At 46.4% G+C, this 23,008-nt stretch overlaps 1 protein-coding gene across 2 annotated transcripts in view; it reads left to right on the forward strand.

The window, feature by feature from the left end:
- tex10 (testis expressed 10) overlaps positions 1-23,008 on the forward strand; it is a 38,932-nt gene that overhangs the window by 890 nt on the left and 15,034 nt on the right. Inside the window, exons 2-12 of one of the 2 annotated variants that reach the window (XM_088601416.1) lie at positions 72-260; positions 1,152-1,666; positions 4,161-4,376; positions 5,089-5,335; positions 5,822-5,944; positions 6,546-6,783; positions 7,474-7,612; positions 8,214-8,383; positions 13,321-13,498; positions 21,429-21,517; positions 21,660-21,793. In XM_088601416.1, the coding sequence (XP_088457542.1) occupies positions 81-260; positions 1,152-1,666; positions 4,161-4,376; positions 5,089-5,335; positions 5,822-5,944; positions 6,546-6,783; positions 7,474-7,612; positions 8,214-8,383; positions 13,321-13,498; positions 21,429-21,517; positions 21,660-21,793 (2,229 nt within the window). In that variant the 5' untranslated portion in view covers positions 72-80. Of the gene's footprint in view, positions 1-71; positions 261-1,151; positions 1,667-4,160; positions 4,377-5,088; positions 5,336-5,821; positions 5,945-6,532; positions 6,784-7,473; positions 7,613-8,213; positions 8,384-13,320; positions 13,499-21,428; positions 21,518-21,659; positions 21,794-23,008 lie in introns of both variants that reach the window. The other variant, XM_088601415.1, reaches the window with a different exon arrangement.

The following is a 23,008-nucleotide window of genomic DNA, read 5'->3' on the forward strand; positions in this document are numbered from 1 at the left end:
AACATCCGTATGGCAGGTTTCAGCAGTAAGCTGGCATTTAATGGTTGGTTTCTCGTCTTTCTCTCCCCCAGTTTATCAACATGACCAAGAAGAGGAAGAGGCAGGACGATTTTCAGAAAGTCAAACTTAAGGTTGGGAAAAAGAAACCGAAGCCTGACAACGTGACCAATGTCAGCTTCAAGACCAGGGGCATCCATCTCCCAGAGCAGCTGAAGAGCAGTGAGTCTGGACCCACTACGCACAGACAGCTCAGCATCAAGGTAATGCACAGACCCGCTTCTGTAGGAGCAGACCAGGAGCAGAGGGTCCATGCTCAAGACCAGGCAAACTCCTGTTGCATCAGCACAGGACAGGCGCATGGGCTCATACAACATCTCAGATATGTTGACTCAGCCTGACTTCTTTGCTTCCGTCGTTGCATCATGGCTACAGCCAGCAGCCATATCACCCTGCAACTCCCAACTGGCAGCCCACTAAAGCTCAGCAGGTGTGAGCCTGGTCAGTACCTGGATGAGAGACCTCCTGGGAAAAACTAAGGTTGCTGCTGGAAGAGGTGTTAGTGGGGCCAGCAGGGGGCGCTCACCCTGTGGTCTATGTGGGTCCTAATGCCCCAGTATGGTGACGGGGACTCTATACTGTAAAACAGGCGCCGTCCTTTGGATGAGATGTAAAACTGAGGTCCTGACTCTCTGTGGTCATTAAAAATCCCAGGGCGTTTCTCGAAAAGAGTAGGGGTGTAACCCCGGCGTCCTGGCCAAATTTCCCATTGGCCCTTACCAATCATGGCCTCCTAATAATCCCCATCTATGAATTGGCTTCATCACTCTGTTCTCCTCCCCACTGATAGCTGATGTGTGGTGAGCGTTCTGGCGCACTATGGCTGCCGTCGCATCATCCAGGTGGGGCTGCACATTGGTGGTGGTGGAGGGGAGTCCCCATTACCTGTAAAGCGCTTTGAGTGGAGTGTCCAGAAAAGCGCTATATAAGTGTAAGCAATTATTATTATTATTATTATTATTATTATTATTATTATTATTATGAGCAGACCCTCCTTATTTTCCCAATGCAGCTGCTGCTTTGGTGACAGTGCCTGTTGCGTTTGCTGGGCCCGCGTTTCCACGGGTGACCGTCTCCCTCCTCTGTCTTGTCAGGACCTGCTGTCCCAGCTCCACCACTACAGCGGGGGGGTGAAGCAGGGCGCGCTGGCGGGGTTGAGGGAGCTGCTGGCCAAGAACCCCTCCCTGCTGGACGCCCACCTGTCCAGCGTGCTGAGCGAGGCCGCCGCCGTCTTCACCGACAAGGAGCCCGGGGTGCGGGCGGCCGCCGTGCGGCTGCTGCGCTTCCTGGCCCCCCGCGTGCCCGCGGAGCGCGTGGCCCCCTTCTTCCCCTTGCTGGGCGCCCACCTGTCCTGTGCCATGACGCACATCGCCGAGGGCATCCAGGAGGACGCGCTGCAGGCGCTCGACGTGCTGCTGGAGCACTACCCTGCCCTGCTGGCCGCTCGCTCCGCCGTGTTGCTCAAGAACTTCCTGGAGCTGATCTCCCAGCAGCGGCTGTGGCGCCGGGGCAGGGGCGGCGAGGAGCGCAAGACGGCCCCCTGGGCGCTGTCCGTCAGTCCTGGCCGCAGGGTCACCTCCCAGCAGTGGAGGCTCAGTGTGCTCACTAGGTACTGCCGCGGAGCTCTGTTCCGGCTTGAGTATTATTAACCTGCCAGCAGCCATATCACCCTGCAGCTCACAGCTGGCAGCCCACTGAAGCTCAGCAGGTGTGAGCCTGGTCAGTACCTGGATGGGAGACCTCCTGGGAAAAACTAAGGCTGCTGCTGGAAGAGGTGTCAGTGGGACCAGTAGGGGGCGCTCACCCTGCCGTCTGTGTGCATCTTAATGCCCCAGTATAGTGACGGGGACACTATACTGTAAAAAGTTGCCGTCCTTCAGATGAGACGTAAAACGGAGGTACTGACTGCCTTTGGTCATTAAAAATCCCAGGGTGTTTCTTGAAAACAGTAGAGGTGTTAACCCGGCATCTTGGCCAAAGTTCCCCCTGGTCTTTACCAATCATGGCCTCCTAATAATGCCCATTTATGAACTGGCTTCATCACTCTGTTCTCCTCCCCACTGATAGCTGGTGTGGTGAGTGTACTGGTGCACTATGGCTGCTGTCCCATCATCCAGGTGGAGCTGCACATTGGTGGTGGAGGGGAGTCCCCATTACCAGTATAGTGCTTTGAGTGGAGTGTCCAGAAAAGAGTTATATAAGCGTAAGGAATTAATTAACTTATTGGGCTGATGCTTTTATCTAAAGTGAACTGTGCTTGTACGCAATTGTACATCTGGTAATTCAGTAAGGAAAACCTCTAAAGTCCTGAGTACAGTTCTGTCTTGGAGTATCTGTCTGTTGGGAGTTTGCATGTTCTTCCCATGTTGTCGTAAGTCTTTGCTGGGTCTTACCTCCCATAGATCTGCAAGCTACGATTGGTTTGCTGTCCTTTCTGGAAGGCAGGGCAAGGTAGTTGTTTCTAGCTCATCCTTTTCTGGTTATGTGACTGTAGTAAAACTGAAGCAAGTGAAGATGCTGGTTCAAATTGTTGAGTCTCCTCTGGGGCATTCCTGATGCACTATTGCCAGTAATACTGTTGCCAGTATCTCTAAATTTTCAACTAATGATTTTAGCCTGGTGTCACGGAAACATTTTCGGGGTAATGTGTTTTTAAGAGCAAGATACTTTATAACTTATGGAAGTATGACTACTAATTAGCTCCAAGCATTTTATACTGCTAGAAAGCAGTCTTCTGTTTGGAAAGCACTTTGCCTATATAAGTTAAAGTACAGCTGGGCATTAGTGCCTCATAGCTAAATTTGACCAGTGAGGCGTGCATATATTTACAATTCAGAAAGAAACATGCATCAGAAGATATGCATTTTAAATTGTATTTAATCTTTTAAAAGGTAAAAAGGTAAAGGTAATCTTTTAAAAGGCAAAACTAACCCCAACAGGAATGCGTAGAGCTGCCCTGTGTTACCAGGCTGTGAGTGTATTTTCAGGTGATGAGACAGAACTGTACTGGTATCTGCGTTGTGTGTTTCCAAATAAGAAAGTTAGTAAGAATGGCTCGATTTGTACTTGCCTGTACTTGATTTGTACTTTTCGGGCCTGGCGCTCAGCGTGGTGTGTGTGTCTCTCCAGGCTCGGGCCTGGTGCTCAGCGTGGTGTGCATGTCTCTCCAGGGGCCTGGTGCTCAGCGTGGTGTGCGTGTCTCTCCAGGCTCGGGCCTGGTGCTCAGCATGGTGTGCGTGTCTCTCCAGGGGCCTGGTGCTCAGCGTGGTGTGCATGTTTCTCCAGGGGCCTGGTGCTCAGCGTGGTGTGCATGTCTCTCCAGGGGCCTGGTGCTCAGCGTGGTGTGCATGTCTCTCCAGGGGCCTGGTGCTCAGCGTGGTGTGCGTGTGTCTCCAGGGGCCTGGTGCTCAGCGTGGTGTGCGTGTCTCTCCAGGGGCCTGGTGCTCAGCATGGTGTGCGTGTCTCTCCAGGGGCCTGGTGCTCAGCATGGTGTGCGTGTCTCTCCAGGGGCCTGGTGCTCAGTGTGGTGTGCGTGTCTCTCCAGGGGCCTGGTGCTCAGCGTGGTGTGCGTGTCTCTCCAGGGGCCTGGTGCTCAGCGTGGTGTGCGTGTCTCTCCAGGGGCCTGGTGCTCAGCGTGGTGTGCGTGTCTCTCCAGGGGCCTGGTGCTCAGTGTGGTGTGCGTGTCTCTCCAGGGGCCTGGTGCTCAGTGTGGTGTGCGTGTCTCTCCAGGGGCCTGGTGTTTAGCGTGTTGTGCGTGTCTCTCCAGAGGCCTGGTGCTCAGCGTGGTGTGCGTGTCTCTCCAGAGGCCTGGTGCTCAGTGTGGTGTGCGTGTCTCTCCAGGGGCCTGGTGCTCAGTGTGGTGTGCGTGTCTCTCCAGGGGCCTGGTGCTCAGCGTGGTGTGCGTGTCTCTCCAGAGGCCTGGTGCTCAGCGTGGTGTGCGTGTCTCTCCAGGGGCCTGGTGCTCAGCGTGGTGTGCGTGTCTCTCCAGAGGCCTGGTGCTCAGCGTGGAGTGCGTGTCTCTCCAGGCTCGGGCCTGGTGCTCAGCGTGGTGTGCGTGTCTCTCCAGGGGCCTGTTGCTCAGCGTGGTGTGTGTGTCTCTCCAGGCTCGGGCGCTTCCTGCAGGCAGTGGTGGAGGAGCGGCCTGCGGAGGAGGGGGCTGGGTCTCGGGATGTCCTGGACGTGGGAGAGAGGGAGGGCAGCTGTGGGAAGATCACACCGGTGGAGCTGACGTGGGAGGAGCACAGCTTCGGGAAGGGGGGTGTGCAGGTGTATGAGAACGCGGGGGCTCGTGCCTCTGTGTGCTCTGCCTTCCGGCTCAGGTAACCCCGCCCAGTCACCTTACTGCACACACCTCATCATCACGTGGAGCGCAGGCCTCCCCTCCCAGCCTGACCTCCATTAAATCAAGACAGAGAGCGTAGCGTCTCAGCGACCCTTTTATTTTACCTGAAAGAGCGTTCACTTCTTAATCCCTTCTGGTTTCAAAGCACGATCTAATGGGTGGTGCGAGCAAAGCCTAGTAAAGCCAGGCCTTTTTAGGAATAAATATGCTCTTTGTGTTTAAATACTGAAAATTATTTCTTATTTTTTGCCAGCAGATTATTCACTTTTTTACTTAAATTTTACTGGTTTAGCAAAAAGCAAAATGGCTTTTGAATCAGTCAGTTCCTTAAGTGATGTATATTTACTCAGTGAATTTTGTTTTAAAAAATATTTTCCCTGTCTCACAGTTTTCTTCCCTTTCCTACTTTAGTTAGAGATTGTGAATGTACAGTGATGTCAAAATCATTCTGTATTTGTACAATCAATGTTGAAAAGCTGTGTAATAGAGAATTTATTCATTGTACCTTTTATGGAAACATTCTTGGACTTTATTAAGTAAATTCAAAGAGTGCAGCTGTAGACTTTTTTTTATTAATTAAACTAATGTAACTTGGCAGTTGTGCAAAGAATGACTTTGCCATAGGTTTTATTATGATATGGGTCTGGTCTTATGCCTCAGTGGGAAGCTCTGTGTTGTTTGTACTCAAGGCCCGACACAGAGCCTGGGACCGGGTTGGAAGAAGGCCTGACTTCAGTTGAGACGGTGAAAGGCTTTGCGTCAACGCTAGTGCCCCTTCTGCTGGAGGTGTGGGTAGAGGCCTCAACGAGTGAGCAGGGCAGCTCTGAGAACGCACACCTGCTGCACCCCGAGGCCATGTCGCTTATGTACCAGGTCCTGAACATCCTCCAGCTGCTGCGCTGCCTGGCTCCACAGCGCCACGACCAGGCCGAGCTGGTAAGAGCCCTTTCACACCAGCAGAGCCTCTAAAATGCTATTTCCTACCTGTTCCTTAATTTTGTCTGGCCTATGGGGAGTATTTCTAAAAATAGACATTAAAATATATTTTAATTAAAGTATCCATGTATGAAGTGCCTCAGTGCAACAGGCAACTTATGTTTTAAATTTTGTGCATATATTTGACCATTCCCCCATGTCCTTGTCATTCATGCACAATGTTCAGTCCAAATGACTTATTTATGAGTAGTGCTGTAATAAGAAGAATACTTTATTGCTTTAATCAAATGTTATTTTTAATGAATGTGTGCTATTTACTAAAGTTTGTAATTTTTCTTAGTGCACTTTTCCTTGGAGAACTTCCTGGGGTATAAGGGCAGCCCCGGATGTGTCTTGCGCACCCGTATCTGAGTTTGGCATGAGGCCCTGCATGTTTCGGCTGCCGTTCGAGACGCTGCTCACTCTTGTCACCCTATGCTGTCTTAGGACGCCTGGTTCCGCAGCACCTACCTCAGTGACTTCAGACAGCACTTCATGAAGAACTTCCCTTACGCCCAGGTGGAGGTGGCTAAGCACAAAAAGAAAGGAGAGAGCAAGAGGTACGAGCCTGTACTTTGGAGGTTTCTTTTCAGAATTGAAACGGTGCACCCTTTGTGTGTGCGTTTCTGTGATGGACAGAAGATTCCCATTCCGTAGCAGTTGGATCCATGTCAGGTTTTTTCTTATGCGCTGCAGGCTCCTCAGTGTTTTGAAACGCGTTGGTTTTGACCCCACTTAAAACGGATTCTCGGTATTGTTCTTCCCACTTTTGTTTTCTTTACCTTCTTTGACAGATATCTACATTTCATGACAATAAGTTGATGGATAAGATCTACTGCTTCTTCAGCTCTTTTCAGCAGTTGACGCAATTTGTGATCGGCGTCATCAGCTGTATAATATTGCTGTATCACATCTATATCCCACCTCGAACCCTGTGCTGGTCAGGGTAGGCTCAGGCTTAACGTGACTCTCTGAGGGTAAAGTCATTATTAAAAATGGATGGAGATTTTTTTTATATTTATGAGGACCTTGCTATTCAAAGGATTGGTGAATATCTTCTGTCGTGCGAGGTGGCATACAGCTGTATCCAGTATTACCTGAAATAGAGGTTTCTGCTGTGGATGCGTTTACATGCTTTGTGATGTGCTTGCGGTGCAGGATTAAGCAGCAGGCGGCGGCGGCGGCGGCGGGAGACGCTGGTGTGGACCCGCTGGCCCTGAATCTGACGCTGTGCCAGGTCATGGCGAACCTGACGTCCAGCGCAGACGGCCGCCAGGATGCGGACTGGCTGGGGCCAGTCAGGGCGTTTGTGAGGGAGAGCCTGACGAGTGGCGTCCGGCTGGGTGCCCGGCACCTGGCCAACCTGCTGGAAGTGGTGTGGAAGCTGGTGCTGACGCAGAGGAACAAAGGTGGGTGAAAATAATCCAACTTTGTGATCTGGATCGCCGAGCCAAGCAGCTACTGGGTTCTTCACATCGTTTTTATCCGTTTGATTGGTGACGCCTCCACATCAGTTGTTTTTACTTTGCTCTTATTGCAGTGTAGTACATGCTCTGTGACTCGACACTGAAACCTAGGACCTGTCCTACTGGTAGTTTTTATCAACCTTTTATTTCTTTTGGCCAGCTCTTCTATCCAACGCTTCCTACAGTGGTTACAGCTATCTGTTTACTATACAGTCGCTGAATTTCTGGAGTCATCTAGATGAAGTACCCTTGAGGCAGTGTCCCCTTCTGGGATTTGAACCCACAATCCCTCTGACCAGGAGTCTAGATCTCCAAATAGAATAACTATTTAAGAATAAAGAATTGAATTAACTTTTACCGCCCTTAAGGGAATTTGTCTTGCACCTCACATGCTCATAAATATGACTATAATACAGTACAGGAACAGTACAATACCATATTACAGAACAGCAATCAACAACATCCATCAGAACCCCTCCAGTACCATAAGATTAATAACAGACAGTTAGCTACTCCATACTACTACGCCACCCTGCCATGACTGTAGCACTGTGTTGTTGTCAGCTCTGTTTCCATGTCTTGTGATTTCGAGGTGAGCTGATCGACTATTGGCAATCCCTTTCTGTTGAGCAGGTGTGACGGAGGAGCTGCTGCAGGCTGTCAGTGCGCAGTACCAGCAGAGGAACCTGACGCTGCCCGTCAGAGTCCTGCTGCTGCGCTTCTTCAGCCGCCTCTACCTGCAGGAGCACGAGGTCAGCCCCCAGGTCTCCAGGTACACCTCCGCTCTCCTCTCTTCTTTCCCGAGCTGCTCGTAGAGGGGATCTGCGTGTCCAAATCAGCTTGCCGGCAGCCATATATCTCTGCAGTTCACAGCTGGCAGCCCACTGAAGCTGAGCCTGGTCAGTACCTGGATGGGAGACTTCCTGGGAAAAACTAAAGTTGCTGCTGGAAGAGGTGTTAGTGGGGCCAGAAGGGGGCGCTCACCCTGCAGCCTGTGTGGGTCTTAATACCCCAGTATAGTGACGGCGACACAATACTGTAAACAGGCGCCATCCTTCGGATGAGATGTAAAACTGAGGTCCTGACTCTCTGGTCATTAAAAATCAAATTTCCCACTTGCCCTTACCAGTCATGGCCTCCTAATAATCCCCATCTATGAATTGGCTTCATTACTCTGCTCTCCTCCCCACTGATAGCTGGTGTGTGGTTAGTGTACTGGAGCACTATGGCTGCCGTCACATCATCCAGGTGGGGCTGCACACTGGTGGTGATGGAGGGGAGTCCCCGTTACCTGTAAAGCGCTTTGAGTGGAAGCAATTATTAATTATTATTATTATTATTATTATTCATTGTCTTATCTCTCTCTTTCTCAGGAGCAAAGTGCTGTCTCGCTGGCTGGCCGCCCTGCCCTTGCAGCTGGCACAGCTGGGCTTCAGGAACCCCCACCTGTCTGCCCAGCTCCTCCACACTGTGCAGGCTGCAGCTGCTCGACGCAACCGAGAGCTGCTGCACAGCCTCCAGACACACGCCTGCAGGCTGTACGGTGAGAGCAGGGCTGGGCGGGGGGAATGTGGCGGACTATTGGTCACCTCGTCCTTGGACAGCTTTTTACCACTCGCTGCCTGCTTCAGCGTTTAGTCGCAGGCTACCTGTTTTACCTACGCAAGCTTTAGGAATAACAGTCTCTTCTTTAACTGAGATGTAGTTAGAGGGTGGCATGGTGGTGCAAGGTTTAGCATTGTTGTCTCGCAAACGCTGGGGCCCCGAGTTCGATTCCAGACCTGGGGCGCTATCTGAGTGATACTCGTGTGGCTTTTCTCCGGGTGTCGTAGTTTCCTCCCACAGTCCACAAACATACTGGTAGTTTAATTGTTTTCTGGGAAAACTGGCCCCGGTGTGAGTGTGTGCGTGACTGTGTTTGTTCTTGCCCTGCGATGGACTGGCGTCCTGTCCAGGGTCTAACCTGCCTTGCACGTGTTTCTTGCCAGGATAGGCTCAGAGACCCTGTGACCCCGAATTGGATGAAACAGTTAGAAAATGGATGGATTTGTAGTTAGTCCCCTAAGGCCTTTGGTGCAGATTACATTTTGTACTTTAATTTGAAAATTTTTTTTCTGTTGGAGGTATAGGTATACAGTTCTGCGTAGTTTTGAAACAAGTCTGGGATGGCCACCCAGAGAGCGCAGAGAGACACGCCCTGCTCTCTTATTCCTCAGCTCTAAAGCACATGCAAGAATGAGTGTATTTTATAAAACAGGCACGGCCCAAATCAAAAATTTGTGTTACCATAAATGCAGTGTTTGGAACAAGGACACAGTGTATTTAAACACAGAGTATAGAATGGTGTCTCTGATGTAAGAATATTTGAAACACCAACACAATGTCAATTCTGATGCCCAGCTGTTTGAGAACATCACATACTCTTTTAGTCAGTTAAATAAGAATTCAGCAGCTCAGTCTGGACTTTTATTTTAATACTAAGAGAACTGACTAAGTGTAGTGTTTGATCTAAAGATTGAACAGATTGAACTACATTGAGTTAAAAGCTACGGATGCCTTATTTTATAAGTTACCGTCTGATTGACATGAAATAATAGGTTTGAGGCAGTTCGATCATTTCTGCTGTAGCAGCTAAGTCAGATGCTGTGCTTGAGGCTCCACTCAGTGGCAGATCATCTCATCTGTTCTATCGCAGTTCAGGAGCTAGATTCACACCTTTCCCTGTAGCTCCTTTTTATTCTTTCTGGCTTACAAGGTGTCCTTGGATGTAGCGAGTGAACAGCGCTTACAAACACAAACAGCATGTGAGCTCATTTTGCAGGGGTAAACAGCCATACCTTAACAAACCCTTCTCTCCTTGTCAGTCAACAAATGAAGAAATAATGCAATAGTGTCAGAAATCAGCGCCCTTCCTGTGTTACTTACAACAGTATTATGGCTGTACCATTCTTGACCTTTTCAGATTTTCTGTTTAATGAAGTAAGTATCAGTGAGTCAGTGCAGTGGGTCTGTTGCCGTGAGATGTACTGCTCTTAACATATAAGCTCTTTGCTCCAAATATTGGGAATCCTCACAGTGAGCAGCGAAAACAGCTTGAACGCAGCGAAGCATGTACTAAACAAGACTGAGATAATCGCAGCCTGTTTTGTCGGGGTGGGATGTTGAGGTTATGTCATGGTGGATGGTGTCTGGGTTTCAAGTGCACTTTCTACCAGGTTCTGATTGGATGGCGGAGAATTGCTGTGGCCTGGACAGTGAGCATCTAACCAGCCATGCGTCACCTATTAATCTGACTGTGGGCTAGTATCTTGGCCAGCAGGTGTGCAAGCAAGAGTCCACTTGCTAAAAATGACTTTGTTCCGCATTTTAAGTTTAACAAGGTTTTAAATAATGTCTTCCTTAAACCTGTCTGGTGTAGCTGATGTTTATATAGTATAAGATGGCCTTGGAAAAACAACACCTGAGATATGTGCTTATGGAAAATGGGCAAAATTTAAATTTGAGTATACATACATGAGAGTATACATAACAAAAACACATCAGGACATCATACAAGAACACGTCAGGACTTTAAAATGTGGTTTATTTATAGATAGCAAAGGAACAAGTAATAGGTTTATTCCATGCAGAAAAAAAGAAGAAGAAAACAACGTTTCGGCCGTGGAGCCTTCTTCAGGTGTGAATAAACCTATTACTTGTTCCTTTGCAGCCTACACATGCTGACGCAGCTACCCACCTGAACTACTTATTTATAGGTATATACAAATCTAATTGCTAGCATGATATCCTAGCCCTAAGGATGAGAGTTACGATGCTACCTGCCTACATGTATGAAGCTGGGGGAAGGGATCTATTTATAACCCAGCAGGGTGTTCTGTCAATGGGGGGTTGTCATCCTTCTCACAGATTTTCATTTCTGAGCTCCAGTTGGCTGTAAGAATCAAAAGGCTTTTGGGACCCGAGTCATGAACAGGTTTACAGCATGAGCAGAATTTTTGGTTCAGAGAAAAAGCTGCAGTTTTATTCCTATTCATAAATCACCTGACAGTGAAGCGAAGAATGGGGTGGGAAAAAAGCACACTGGGAAATAATGTTAAGTGCGCTTAGAGTGATGAAGCATTAGCAGTGGCCTTTTGGGTTTCTCTGAAATGTGTCAGTAAGGCGGTTTAAGAACCAGACTGCCTGGCAGGTGCTGCTCTTTTCTTTCTTTTCTTGTAAGAGACGGAGAGAAGGGGCAAGTGAGGCGTTGTGTGTGGGTGCTGGGGTGGCAGAGGGGCAGAACCACCCCCAAAAAACCAAATCTGATGGGGATCATGTCCTGGATGAATCTCTCCATCCCGACCCCTCTGGGTTTGCATGTCTCCCCCTATTTATGCAACTGTCCCAGTTCAGGCGCTCCTCCACTGGAACACGCGGCCTGGACGCACAGGGAAGGAGGTGGAGCAGAGGAGATGTAGAAAAAAAAAAGAACAAAGGAGACTGTGATATAAGAGTGCGTTTGAAATCTTGTGCTTCGCTCATCACAAGACACCGTTTGTCTGCTTGGCCGTGACATCAGCAAGTGCGCAAGAGGGGTCATTTGTCTCTGATCAATACAGATGGGGCTGGAAAGAGTGTAGGCGGGCTGAGGAGAGGTCTGCCTCAGCTTTTTGCCTTAGGTTGTGTGTGGTCTTACAGAGGCCTTTTCATTTCGAAGAAGGGAGCCTTCTGCCCAGTGTGTGTGTGCTGGCTTATAGATTGGTATGCAGGGATTCCTGGTCTCTCCTGCTGGGCTGTTGTCCAGCTGCTCCATGTTTCTGAGGCTATTTTTGGAAAGCAATCCAACTTCCGGCTCCAAGCTTGTATGCTTATGTACTGGGCGTAATGGCTGCAACCACCTTCAGAATAGTTTGGATACACTTCCTGTCTTAGAAAGCAAGTATTTCAGCTTGCAGCGTTTCATCCCTGGAACTATATAATCTAACTTTATTTCTTAAATTTACAGAGCATAAGGGGTTATAAGTGAACTGAACTAATCAATCGGTATGTAGGCACCTTAGATCTGGTTTAGAGCCACCTAATAAGGTTTAAGTGTCAAGCATGCACAGTGTCTTGTCACACAGTCTGTCTTAAATCAGTGGTCAACCCCTGTCTGCTCGAAATTATTTTGAGTAGTCTAGTGAGAGAGTCTTCTGTAAAAAAATAACAAGGGAAAGAAAACCTTCGCTTTCAATACTGATTTTCCTGGCAAACAATGAGCACAAGGCAGGATACACCTTCGACGGGACACCAGCTTATTGCAGAGGACACAAAGGTACAAACACACGTACACTCACACAGGGGCCAATTTTGCAGAACCCAGTTAACCAACCAGCATGCCTTTTGGCTGTGGGAGGAAACCGGAGCACCCGGATGAAACTCATACAAACCGGGGGAGAACATACAAACTCCACACAGATAGCACCCCAGTAATTGAACCCAGGGCCCCAGCACTGCAAGGCAGCTGTGTTAACCACCGTGGTGTTATTTAATAACTTATTGCTGCATTGCTTGTGATACTGTTGAATTAAAAGAATGCTTCATATACTGTACATTATTTAAAGCTATTTGCTAATGTTGTATGTTGTAGTAATTAAAGGATTACCTGAGATGATTAAGGCACTACAAAGGGATGATTGTTTAATAAGTGGCTTTAGAAAAAGCTGTAATGGCCTCTAAGTACTGGAGGACTGAAATGTATGTTAAAATATAGTATTTTCTATCACATAAAAGGTGTAACAGCTTTAGAGTTCAAAGAAGGGCAACAAGAATGGTTTCTGGAGATTGTCTGATACAGATGGATTAAAGGTTTACATTCTTATCACTGTAGGAGATATTAGATTGAGAGGAGATTTCTTCCAGCTGGTATATAACATCTCAAAGTGTCTGGATGTGATATTTCACAATTTCATGCTCGGTAGAAAAAAAGAGCACATGGGGGATTAATTCCAGACTGAATATAGGAAAGGCGTCTTCATGCCAAGTTGGGTATTTGAAACCCAGGCTGAAGAGAAGTAGCTAGAAGATATTTTACATTAATTTGACTACTAACCTGCTAATGTACTAATCAAACTAGTACAAAGGGCCAAATGACCTTGTCTTGTATCTATGTTTTCTTATCTTATTACGTGTGATAAAAACATAGTGTACTGTAAGTTTGAATGCTGTACCTTAATGGTACTTTTGCGTTCATTTATATACTTTGTAATACCTGACAATGGTCTTTCGGCCATTATTGATAGCCTTTCCTGATAAAGTGAGTGCTTATTTTAGATAATTCTACTCAGATTTTTTTTGCGGAACTCTGCATTTTTCATACAGAACATTTGTGATAAAATCTGGAGATGTATTGAGGCTCTGTTCCTATTCGAACACGCTTGGGCTGCTGTAGATGCTGGATATCACGCGAATGCCCTTGCATTGCGGTGTCAGTGCTGTGAAACTGTTGTCATTTCTCTGCAGACCCAGAGGAGGGCAGTGTGGTTCTGCTGCCGCAGGACTCCCAGCACCGCCTGGTCCAGCTGGTGTACTTCCTGCCCAGCCTGCCGCCTGACCTGCTGTCCTGTCTGAGCCGCTGCTGCACCGCGGGGAGAGTGTCCGCCAGCCTGGCTGCTGCTCTCATCCGTATTGTGCACATGAGGTAACCTTGTCTTCCCTGGCTTTACACCTCCTCTGACCTGTCCCTTAGTCCGTTTCGCACGGCCGCCCGTCTGACTGGGCCCTTGGTCCGTTTCACACTGCGGCTCGTCTGACTGGGCCCTTGGTCCGTTTCACACTGCGGCTCGTCTGACTGGGCCCTTGGTCCGTTTCACACTGCGGCTCGTCTGACTGGGCCCTTGGTCCGTTTCACACTGCGGCTCGTCTGACTGGGCCCTTGGTCCGTTTCACACTGCAGCTCGTCTGACTGGGCCCTTGGTCCGTTTCACACTGCAGCTCGTCTGACTGGGCCCTTGGTCCATTTCACATGACTGCGTTGTACTGCATCACAAACGTAGCAGTGGCCGTGCTTCTCTTACCTTCATAAAGAACAAAGTCAAAGGATATTTAGCCATAAAATTGACTGTTAAAAGACAGTAAGAATGTTAAGAGGATTTACAATGTGCATGTATCTACAGGGTTGCATCTTGATGCGATAGAATTTGCTGTTTGTGATGAGAGGACTTTCAGTAGGAAGGCTCGAGAGCTCTGTGAAGGGCGATGTCTGCCTTTTTAGATCCACAGGGTCTGTGGATCATGATAGATAGTGAGTACAGCAAGCTGTCTCTTCCATTTCTTTTTCATTGCAGTTTTATTTTTTTGTTTTTGCTTTTCCACTCCTTGTGGGCAATTTTACACGTCTTAAGGTAGCTGTTGAACGGCAAAATGAATGTTTATTGTCATCATCAGTACTTGACTTCTTAGAAATATGAAATGAACTAATTTAGCTATTGGAGATGTTTGGCTCTCTGTGGGATTTACAAAGAGGCTCGTCTTTGTTGACTGCAGAGTGGAGACGTGAACTGGATATTCTTTAGTATAAATTGGATCAAACAGTCTCACACAATGAGAGCCCTGTAGTTAGAGATGGCAGGGAACGCACAGATCCTTCTTGTTAAAATGTTTAAGCACTAAGCTGCGACTTGATTTAGTTGTTGTGTCAAAAACAGACAGCAACAAGGCTGACACTCATGGAGCACTGCAGTGAAATCAGGCAACTCTAACTGGCCTTCATGCTCGTAGTTTTTAAATCCTCAACTTAGATTTTGATCAGTCCTCTGGGGCAAGACAGAACACAGTGCCAGGGTTCCTGATCTGGGGATGTTTGTGCACTCATCAGGGGTGATTGACAGGATACAAGCCCCATAATGTAGGCTAGGTCTGAGATAATCAGTGCAGTGGTTTTAGATCTGGGGCTTGTGTGAAGGGGTGCCGACAGCCTAGTTCAGTGAAGCAGCAGTGTGTGATTGTCACTGGGGGAGCAGGCTCCTGGCTGCTGTGATGCTGTCCTGGGCTGTGTCATTAGCCCCAGGCCCCTCACTCATTTTATGGAGAGCAGTGGGGTTGTGGAACCGATTACGTGTTCCCCATGCTGTTCTCTGCGCCCATGTGGTTTCATGAGCAATGCACCCCAGAGCTCCTCCTTTTTATTCCCCCCCAAGCTTTTGGTCAATTATTTTCTTTTCATCTCAAACCTTATGAGTCTCTGTGGCTTTTTCAAACCGGCCCCCTTGACGTGCATTTTACGAAAGAGCAGAGGTTCTGATGCAGACGCATGGCTATCCTCAATAGGGTTCTTTAAAACCAAAAACACAACAAAACATTTGTGTGGTTCAAGAATTCTCCACTCTATTGTGTGTGAAGGGCACATATGTTCAGCAAGTGTGTAGGGTAATCACACCCTGGTGTTCACCCTTGCCAATCTCAAGCAATGCTAATTCCTAGATGTCTCCTGTGTTCATAAGAAAACTCCATAAAGGCACTCCTAAACTTTTTTATGTAATACTTTACAAAGGTGTTAAGCTGCTGAGCTATTGGGAATGACCCTTTCAGGGTTTTATGTTTTAAGATGCGTGTCAATTATGTAATTGGAATGCGATTTAGACGTATGTTTACAATGCAAAAGGAATCACAGAATCATGGCGACCAAGGGGTAGTAGTGAAGAATATTGTATTAGTGGACAGAATTCTGAAGCGAGAGAAAAGACGAAAGAAGTGTATATTTAGCACTGTACCTCAAAAAGTGCCTTCAGACCCAGGAACTCAATCTAGAAAAATTAGCGTGTAATTAATAATTTATAGAGGTGAAGCTTATAATAATAATAATAATAATAATAATAATAATAACAACAACAATAATAAATTGCTTACACTTATATAGCACTTTTCTGGACACTCCACTCAAAGCGCTTTACAGCTAATGGGGACTCCCCTCCACCACCACCAATATGCAGCCCCACCTGGATGATGCGACGGCAGCCATAGTGTACCAGAACACTAGCAGTCAGTATTTTGTAAATCCTCTTTAGGCTCTGATAACCACATGGAGGTGCTTCTTGTGCATTTTAAAAGGCTCTTAAACTCCTCATGAGGTATATTCAAACTCTTCCCCTACAGAAGCCACTACAGCCCCTCCAAGTTGTGTGGTTTGGTCTTGTGATCTGCTCTCTTTAGCACATACGATAAACATTTTACTAGAGACACTGAAGAGCAATCATGATTACTTATTTTGATGCTCTCTAAACCACTTGGGCATTGAGCTTGATACAGGCTTTCTATTGTCATTCTGTTATATAGTCCTGTTGTAAAAATGCTTGAATTCAAGACATTTCTATAAGCACTGGAATTTGTTCCACGGTTTTAATTTGTGCATCATCAAAGGATGCAAGAAGGATGTATCGCTGAAAGTGCAGAGTTATATCAAAGAATGTTTTGTTGAAAGTGTACACTGTACTTGTAAGATCTCATTTTGAATATTATGTACGATTTTGATCACCTAGTTACAGTAATACACTGCTGCTCTGGAATCAGTCCAGTGAAGAGCAACCATATATTTCTAAGCTGGATGCAAGATATTGTCCAGTGTTGTGTCCACAGCCAGACACTAGATGGCAGTGTTTCTCTTCTCTTGCTCTGTAGCAGACCTGTGTGCTCTGATGTATTCATTCACAAGAGTGTTGGTGAGTGACAGAACACTGTGGTAAATCTGAATTTCCACTTGTTGTACTGGGTACAAGTTTAATTGAACAAATAATTAATCATCAAGCTGAGCATGCAGAGTGAACAGTTGTTCTACATCGTAAGCTAATCATACGTTAGGACTGTGGAGGGGTGATGCACACCTTCTTCTGAGTGACAGAAACCAACTGACAAAAGCTGCCATTTTTCAGATTGTCTTCAGAACTGTGTTTTAAAAAGTTCCATTGAAGAGGGAGAACCGTAGATTAAAACATTGTATGGTTTTGTGTGCTGCTGTCACATTTGGATTTTCAGTCTGTTGAGCTGCACTGCCCCTTGTTAAACACTTTGTAGATCATGTTTTTTTCTCTGGTTGTTTACAAGGATGCTTTGTTGGCTAAAGGCTAAGACCAGCGGCATGTACTGTTAATCTGATTTCTTTGGGAAATTGTTGATTTAATGTAATGGCTGTGAGCTAAACACGCTATATAAATGTCCCGAGTGTTTTGTATGCTTTAGGATTACCCTGAAGATTGTTATGCTCAAAAGCGATAATGCCATTTACATCTGTATCGCTTCAAAATGCGTTTTAAAGTCCAACTAAGGCAGTAAATGAGCTGCTTCCACAGACATTCTGTAGGCAAACGAGAGGAAAGAAATCTCTAGAGATCGCACAACATTGATTAAAACAGTTACTTAACGGAAGAAAAACAATGAAGAATTGCTAGTGGGCGCAGCTCTTTTTAGACAAAAAAAGAAAATTGATTTAGTCTTTCATAGATATTTTTTTATCAGCTGGGAAGGGATGAGCAGTTGTATAAAAAGAGACTGTTCCTAGTAACGATAATTAAATCTTCTCCTGTTGTATTTAAAGCCCATCTAATTAGATGTCTGTAGGCTTTTTCCTGGCAGTTTCCATCATTTTCGGAAGAGGTTCTAAAGCTGCACACAGCCAACGGCGCTGTGGCCAAAATAACCCTGTATAAGTGCCTGGAAAGGGGCTGTGTGCCCCGCCAGCTGTGTTGTTCAAGTCCGGCAGCAGCAGAAAGGTGTGCTTTGCGTCAGAGACGCATGCAGAGATTGCTCAGATGGGGCTTTCCAGGGAGGGGGCAGGAGTGACACTGACGAAGGTAATTCGCATGTACAAACTGAAGAACCGATGCCAGACTTGGTGCTCATTAATCTGCAGAAACCAGAAAAGATGCAAGGCATTCTTCACCTCTGCTCATTTCTTTTGTTGTTGGTTTCTGTCTGATACAGCGCTATTCAGAACTAAAATACAAATTGATAGCAAGATCAATGCATAACCTCTCCTGAGCAAATTATTTTAGACCTCCTCATTGATCATACTGGAGAATAGGAATAACTATTTCTACTCATTATGTACAGTTTTATAATAGAAAGTGGATACCGTAGAAAAAGAATATTCAAGTATCCACCAAAGAACGTGTATACAACTGTAAACATCTACTCAATTACATTGTTTTTTTTCTATCATAGTATGAATTCAGACATTTCTTATTTAAAAGGATGCAAGTATTTATGATGTGTCCTCCTATGCAGTGCTCTCCAGCTGTTGTTCTGGAGCGAGGAGCTTTTGGACATTGATACTGTCAGTCCTGCAAGCAGTGCGTTTGTCACAGTGTCTGTGTTATGTGCTCGATTATGCATTACTTTGATCAGGGATTTCTCTTTTGCAGCGGAAAAATATTTTATTGTAGTATGCAAAAATGAACCGTTGCGCTATAAGCCTAAATTAGAATAGTTAGAATATTGTGTGTAAGTTTTGGTGTGTAAGACCACCTTATAGAAAATATATTCTGCTCTGGAAGCAGACCAGAGAAAAGCAAACAGATACATTCTTTAGCTTAAGGGAACCTCCTATGCTAACAGGATGGAGGAACTGAACCATTTTAGTCTTGAACATGAGATGGCCCCAGCAGATGTCAGAATAACAGTAAAACATCAGGGGACACAAGTGGAAACTACATGGAAGCACGTGTCTGGAAAGACCAGAACAGGAGGCACTTCTTTGCACTTAGGGTTGTGGGAGTGTGGAGTAAGCTGCCCAGCCATGTGGTTGTAGCTGTAATACATAAATAATTCTAATTAAATAAATAATTCACTGACAGCATAAAGCTGCAGATCACGCAAAGCATTTAAGATCCCGATACTCATTTGATCAGGAAATGGACTCCGTGTGTGCTGTGCCATGGTACGGCAAAAGTTGTTGCTCTTAAGAGAAAATCAACATCTAATTTGCTGTATGAGGCTGACATTTGACTCACGTCTTCTGGAATCGATGAGGCAAAATTGTCAGCATTTGATGTCAAAGGGCCTGGGACGGATACTCAGAAAAATGGATATGTCTGCCTGTATAACTATAGGCACATATCAAGCCTACACGCGGACCATCTGGTACAATTGATAATGGACATAAATTCCTTCTTTGAGGCAACATGTTATGGAATCACACCCCAGGATTTCACTGAATAAATGTTCCTATATAGTGCGTCTGAGAGAGCTGTGTGCTCTTCTGCAGCCTGTTTGTGAGTAGTGCACAATGGTAGTGTTGAATGTATTTACAGTTAACAAGTGAAAGCCTAAGGATGTTTAAGTGCTGTCGTAGACTAGATCATGTGTAAACTGGTACCCATGTGAGGCCTGTATAACACAATACCACTGTTCAGTGCATGTTACCCATACAGCCCAGCAGATTTAATCGCAGCATTTTTGTAACAAGTATGCAGTACTGTTAGCTGGCTAGGAAGGTTTCAAAAAGTCCTAATTACATGTGTGGGAAATAAAGATTTTTTTCACCACCAATAACCAACCTCCTTTCGCCCCAGCTTTTCTGATTGACCCAAAAGAAAGTGAACAGAAGGCCATTCTTTACGCAAAGGGGAGTGGGAGTATGGAACAGGCTACCCAGCCATGTTGTTTAAGCCAATACTCTGGCTTCTTTCAAAAATTGGTTCAGATCATTTAGCTACTAGCTAGTAAATAGCGTAGATGACCCAAATGGTCTCCCCTCCTTTTGTAAGCATTCTTTTGTTCTAGCTCATAGACATAATTTTGCTATTGCGCATCGCTGTCGGAATGTAATTCAGAATTCAGCTCGTTCACGTTTGGGAATCCTGGTGTGTTTTTAAAATTGCGCAGAAATAGGGAATCCAGCCTTCTGCATTCCTGGCTGGGTGCTGGTGAGTGTGATGACAGTTCGTCATGTCTCTGGGCTGTCCCTACTTTCCTTGTGTAACTGGATGACGCAGTACCAGGCTTGTCGCGGGTGATCCTGCTGATGTCACTGGAGTACAGTTATGAAAACTGAAGGATTGGAAGCTGAATGCAATCATTTTTAAGGAGACAAAGGAGCCTTTGGGAAACTTGGTCTAGAATGGCGAAAATGGGAATCAGCATATTTGCACGTGTCCTCGGGGCCGTTATGTAAATCCACTTGTAGAGCATGATCTCTGTTGGAAACAAATATGTTATTTTGTGAGTTTAGCTCCCTGACCCCCTTCCTCTCGAGGGTTCGGAAGCCCAGGATGGCATGAGAATCTGTGAGCTGTCCCAGTAAGCCTTGCGGTGTGCGAAGTCTGATTGAAGAGGGGAGGAAGGCATGTCTTTGTGACACAGCTGGACTGTGGGCTCCTGGTGTGTAGAAACTGGAGCGTGCTGATCACACGGAAAGCCTGGCTTCAGTCTGCACTCACTCCTGAGCAGTGAGCCCTGGTTACTGGGATATTGAGGGACCCCAGAATTACGTCTGCCATATTTCCATACACTCATAAATAAATAGAAACAAAGACAAAAGGCTAAGTGCTTGTTTTTCCGAGACTAGTTCGATTGGCCTAATACAGCTGGAATACAGGAAATGAACCCTTACGGCCAGTGTTGCTCTCAAGCCTTGCCCATTCCCATCATGAACCTCATGAGAAGTGAAATTGCTGATAAAGAGCAAAGCGCATCTTTCTTGTTCGAGGTGACATGCTCTTTATATCCCATGCGTTGGGTGGTGAGCACAGCAGGGCTTGAAACAACAAGCCGATAGTTTGGACCCATTTGTAAGGCTCAGCGAATCACAAATTGATTTTGTTGATTTCTTCACACACCTTATTTTGACCCTAGCAGGTTTTCTTCAAACTCAGTCGACTTGCTTTCTTTAACCACAGTTAACCAAATTATGAAATGAGCTACTTCAGCTTGTGTGAATCTGAGACCCATTTAAGCTTTAATTTGCAGCGTATTGATGTTCTGCATGGGCACAATCATAGATTTCTGGGAGTGGCTCAGGCATAGATAATCAAGAAATGCAGCACAGATTGGTTCTCAGAATTAAAATATACTGCTTTGACAGCAGATAGAATGTATACTATATAGCGCCACGGTCGAAACAGCACAGACATGGTTATATCTTGTAGCTTGTCTTGTACATCATGTAGAGCTGTCAGGTGTTCATAATACCAGATGTGTTGTGGTGAAACTGGGAAATGACCGGTGAACATGTGTAAGTCTGTTTTTGCATGTGTGTTTTATTTCTTGGATCATAGCAGTGAGACGTCTCATGTTTATGCGGAGTGACAACCCTTTATTGTTGAAATAGATCAGCCACGCAGGGTCCATGCTGATCATTAGCCAATTACCATTGACTGCCTCCTAATTCAATCAAGCCTTGCTGGGCCGCATTGATTTCTGTGCTTTCTCCTGGGAGATGTCACCACGGGTGGGGCCCCCGACGAGGGCCAAGATCTTCCCCGAAGGGGTGCGTGAAACAGCGACGGCCCGATTTTTGGCCGGCCCCCCTACGGGAGGCGGGGGTTGCAGTCGTGGCCTGTTTATGAGGAGGCCACGCCATCGGCCGCGCTTGTGAAGGTCTTCCTCTCCTTCCATCCCTGTTTGTGCTTTGTTGCCAGGTCCTCCCTGAGCGGCTGGACGCTGGGGGTGCAGGAGGCCGCCCTAAGTGACGTGGACTATTTCAGCTTCCTCTTCTCCACTCTCACAGGTAGAGCACGCTGGAAACTTCCCCCGTGTGTGACGTGCGAGCCACGTGCTCCTTTTCAAATCAGTACCCGAGTCAGGACTTTCCCCCCCCCCCCTCTTGCCGGGTCTCAGACTGTGTGGTTCTGCCTCTCCTCTCTGTGCAGGCTTCTCTGCGGAGGAGCTGTCGGTGCTGCAGGGAGGCAGTGAAGAGGACATGTGTGGCTCCTCTCCCCTGTCCCCACTCAGCCTTTACCACACCGAGCTGGAGCACTTCATGCACCACTGGGACGTGGTGGAGGTATGGTCATGGGCGACGGGCAATGCTCTTCCTCTGCTTCCCTTCATTTTTTCTCTCCTTCGCTTCACTTCTCTCTGTCATTTCTTCCATTTCCTGTTGTCCTGCTTCCTTACCTTCTCTTTTTTTCCTCATCTGCTCTCTCCCTCTTTCTGTCCATCCCCATAATTTCCAGTTACTCCCATCAGAATGCAGATGAACTTGAACTTTATTGCCATATGTAACCGATACATGTACTGGTACAATGGAATTCTTACTGACAGAAAGTCTCGATTGTTAAAACAAGTGTAAAAACACAAAGTGCAGACAGTGCATCAAGACAATATACAAACAGTAGACAATGTACAAGTAAACAGTTTGAATGTTAACGATACAGACATGTAAACAATGACTGGAGATGTGCAATAAATAAGAAATCATAATGAGGTAGATGGTGTAGGCGTGGTCCGAGGGGCATGGCTAAATGTGTTCGCCAATCGCACTGCTTGAGGAAAGAAGCTATTGAAATACTGACTCCCCAACAGATTTAAGTTCTCTTTTATACCTGTAGCCATATCGTTATTTAACACTTGACTTTCCCTGCAAATATGTATGCATATTGTTGTTCCTGTCATGTTTTTTTTCTCTTCTGTCCGTCTATACACCAACACTGCTGCTGTAAAGCAACTTGGCCCCCAGGGGATAATGAAGACTCTCTTTCTCTCTATCTCTGTTCAGAGATGAAGGCCCAGCTTCGGGCTGGTTCGTACCTGTACCACTGATGCAGCATTTTACTGCAGGATAGCAGGCGGTTACAGCCGTACTCTTAAGATAAGCTGGCAGCAGACTGCACAGATCTCTCTCTGTCCCATTTCCCATGTCTGAAAATCCATCTTGTCCCAACAAATAGTGCTTTTCATAAACAAAATCCCTGTCTTATGACTAAATAATAGTTTGGTCAGGAAAAACAGAAAAAAGAGCAATCCTTCACCACCCAGCTGTAATTATCCACAGTAAGTTGATTATGCACTTGATATTATCTGGTCCTTCCTACTGGAACATGCTGCTAAAACATTAGGTTGCTGTGGCTTGTCAGCTTACCTCGAGGGAGTAGTACAAACTACAGCAGAAATACCGCCTTGCCCATTTACTGTAGCTGTTACCCTGCTCTGTGTGTTTGTCAGCCTGATCCTGACACCTGCTGTAAGTGGCGTCCTGAGCAGAGTCTGTTTTAAAGCC

This window comes from Lepisosteus platostomus, chromosome 12 (genome assembly GCF_059453375.1).
Source record: "Lepisosteus platostomus isolate fLepPlt1 chromosome 12, fLepPlt1.hap1, whole genome shotgun sequence".
In the NCBI taxonomy this organism is placed as follows: domain Eukaryota; kingdom Metazoa; phylum Chordata; class Actinopteri; order Semionotiformes; family Lepisosteidae; genus Lepisosteus; species Lepisosteus platostomus.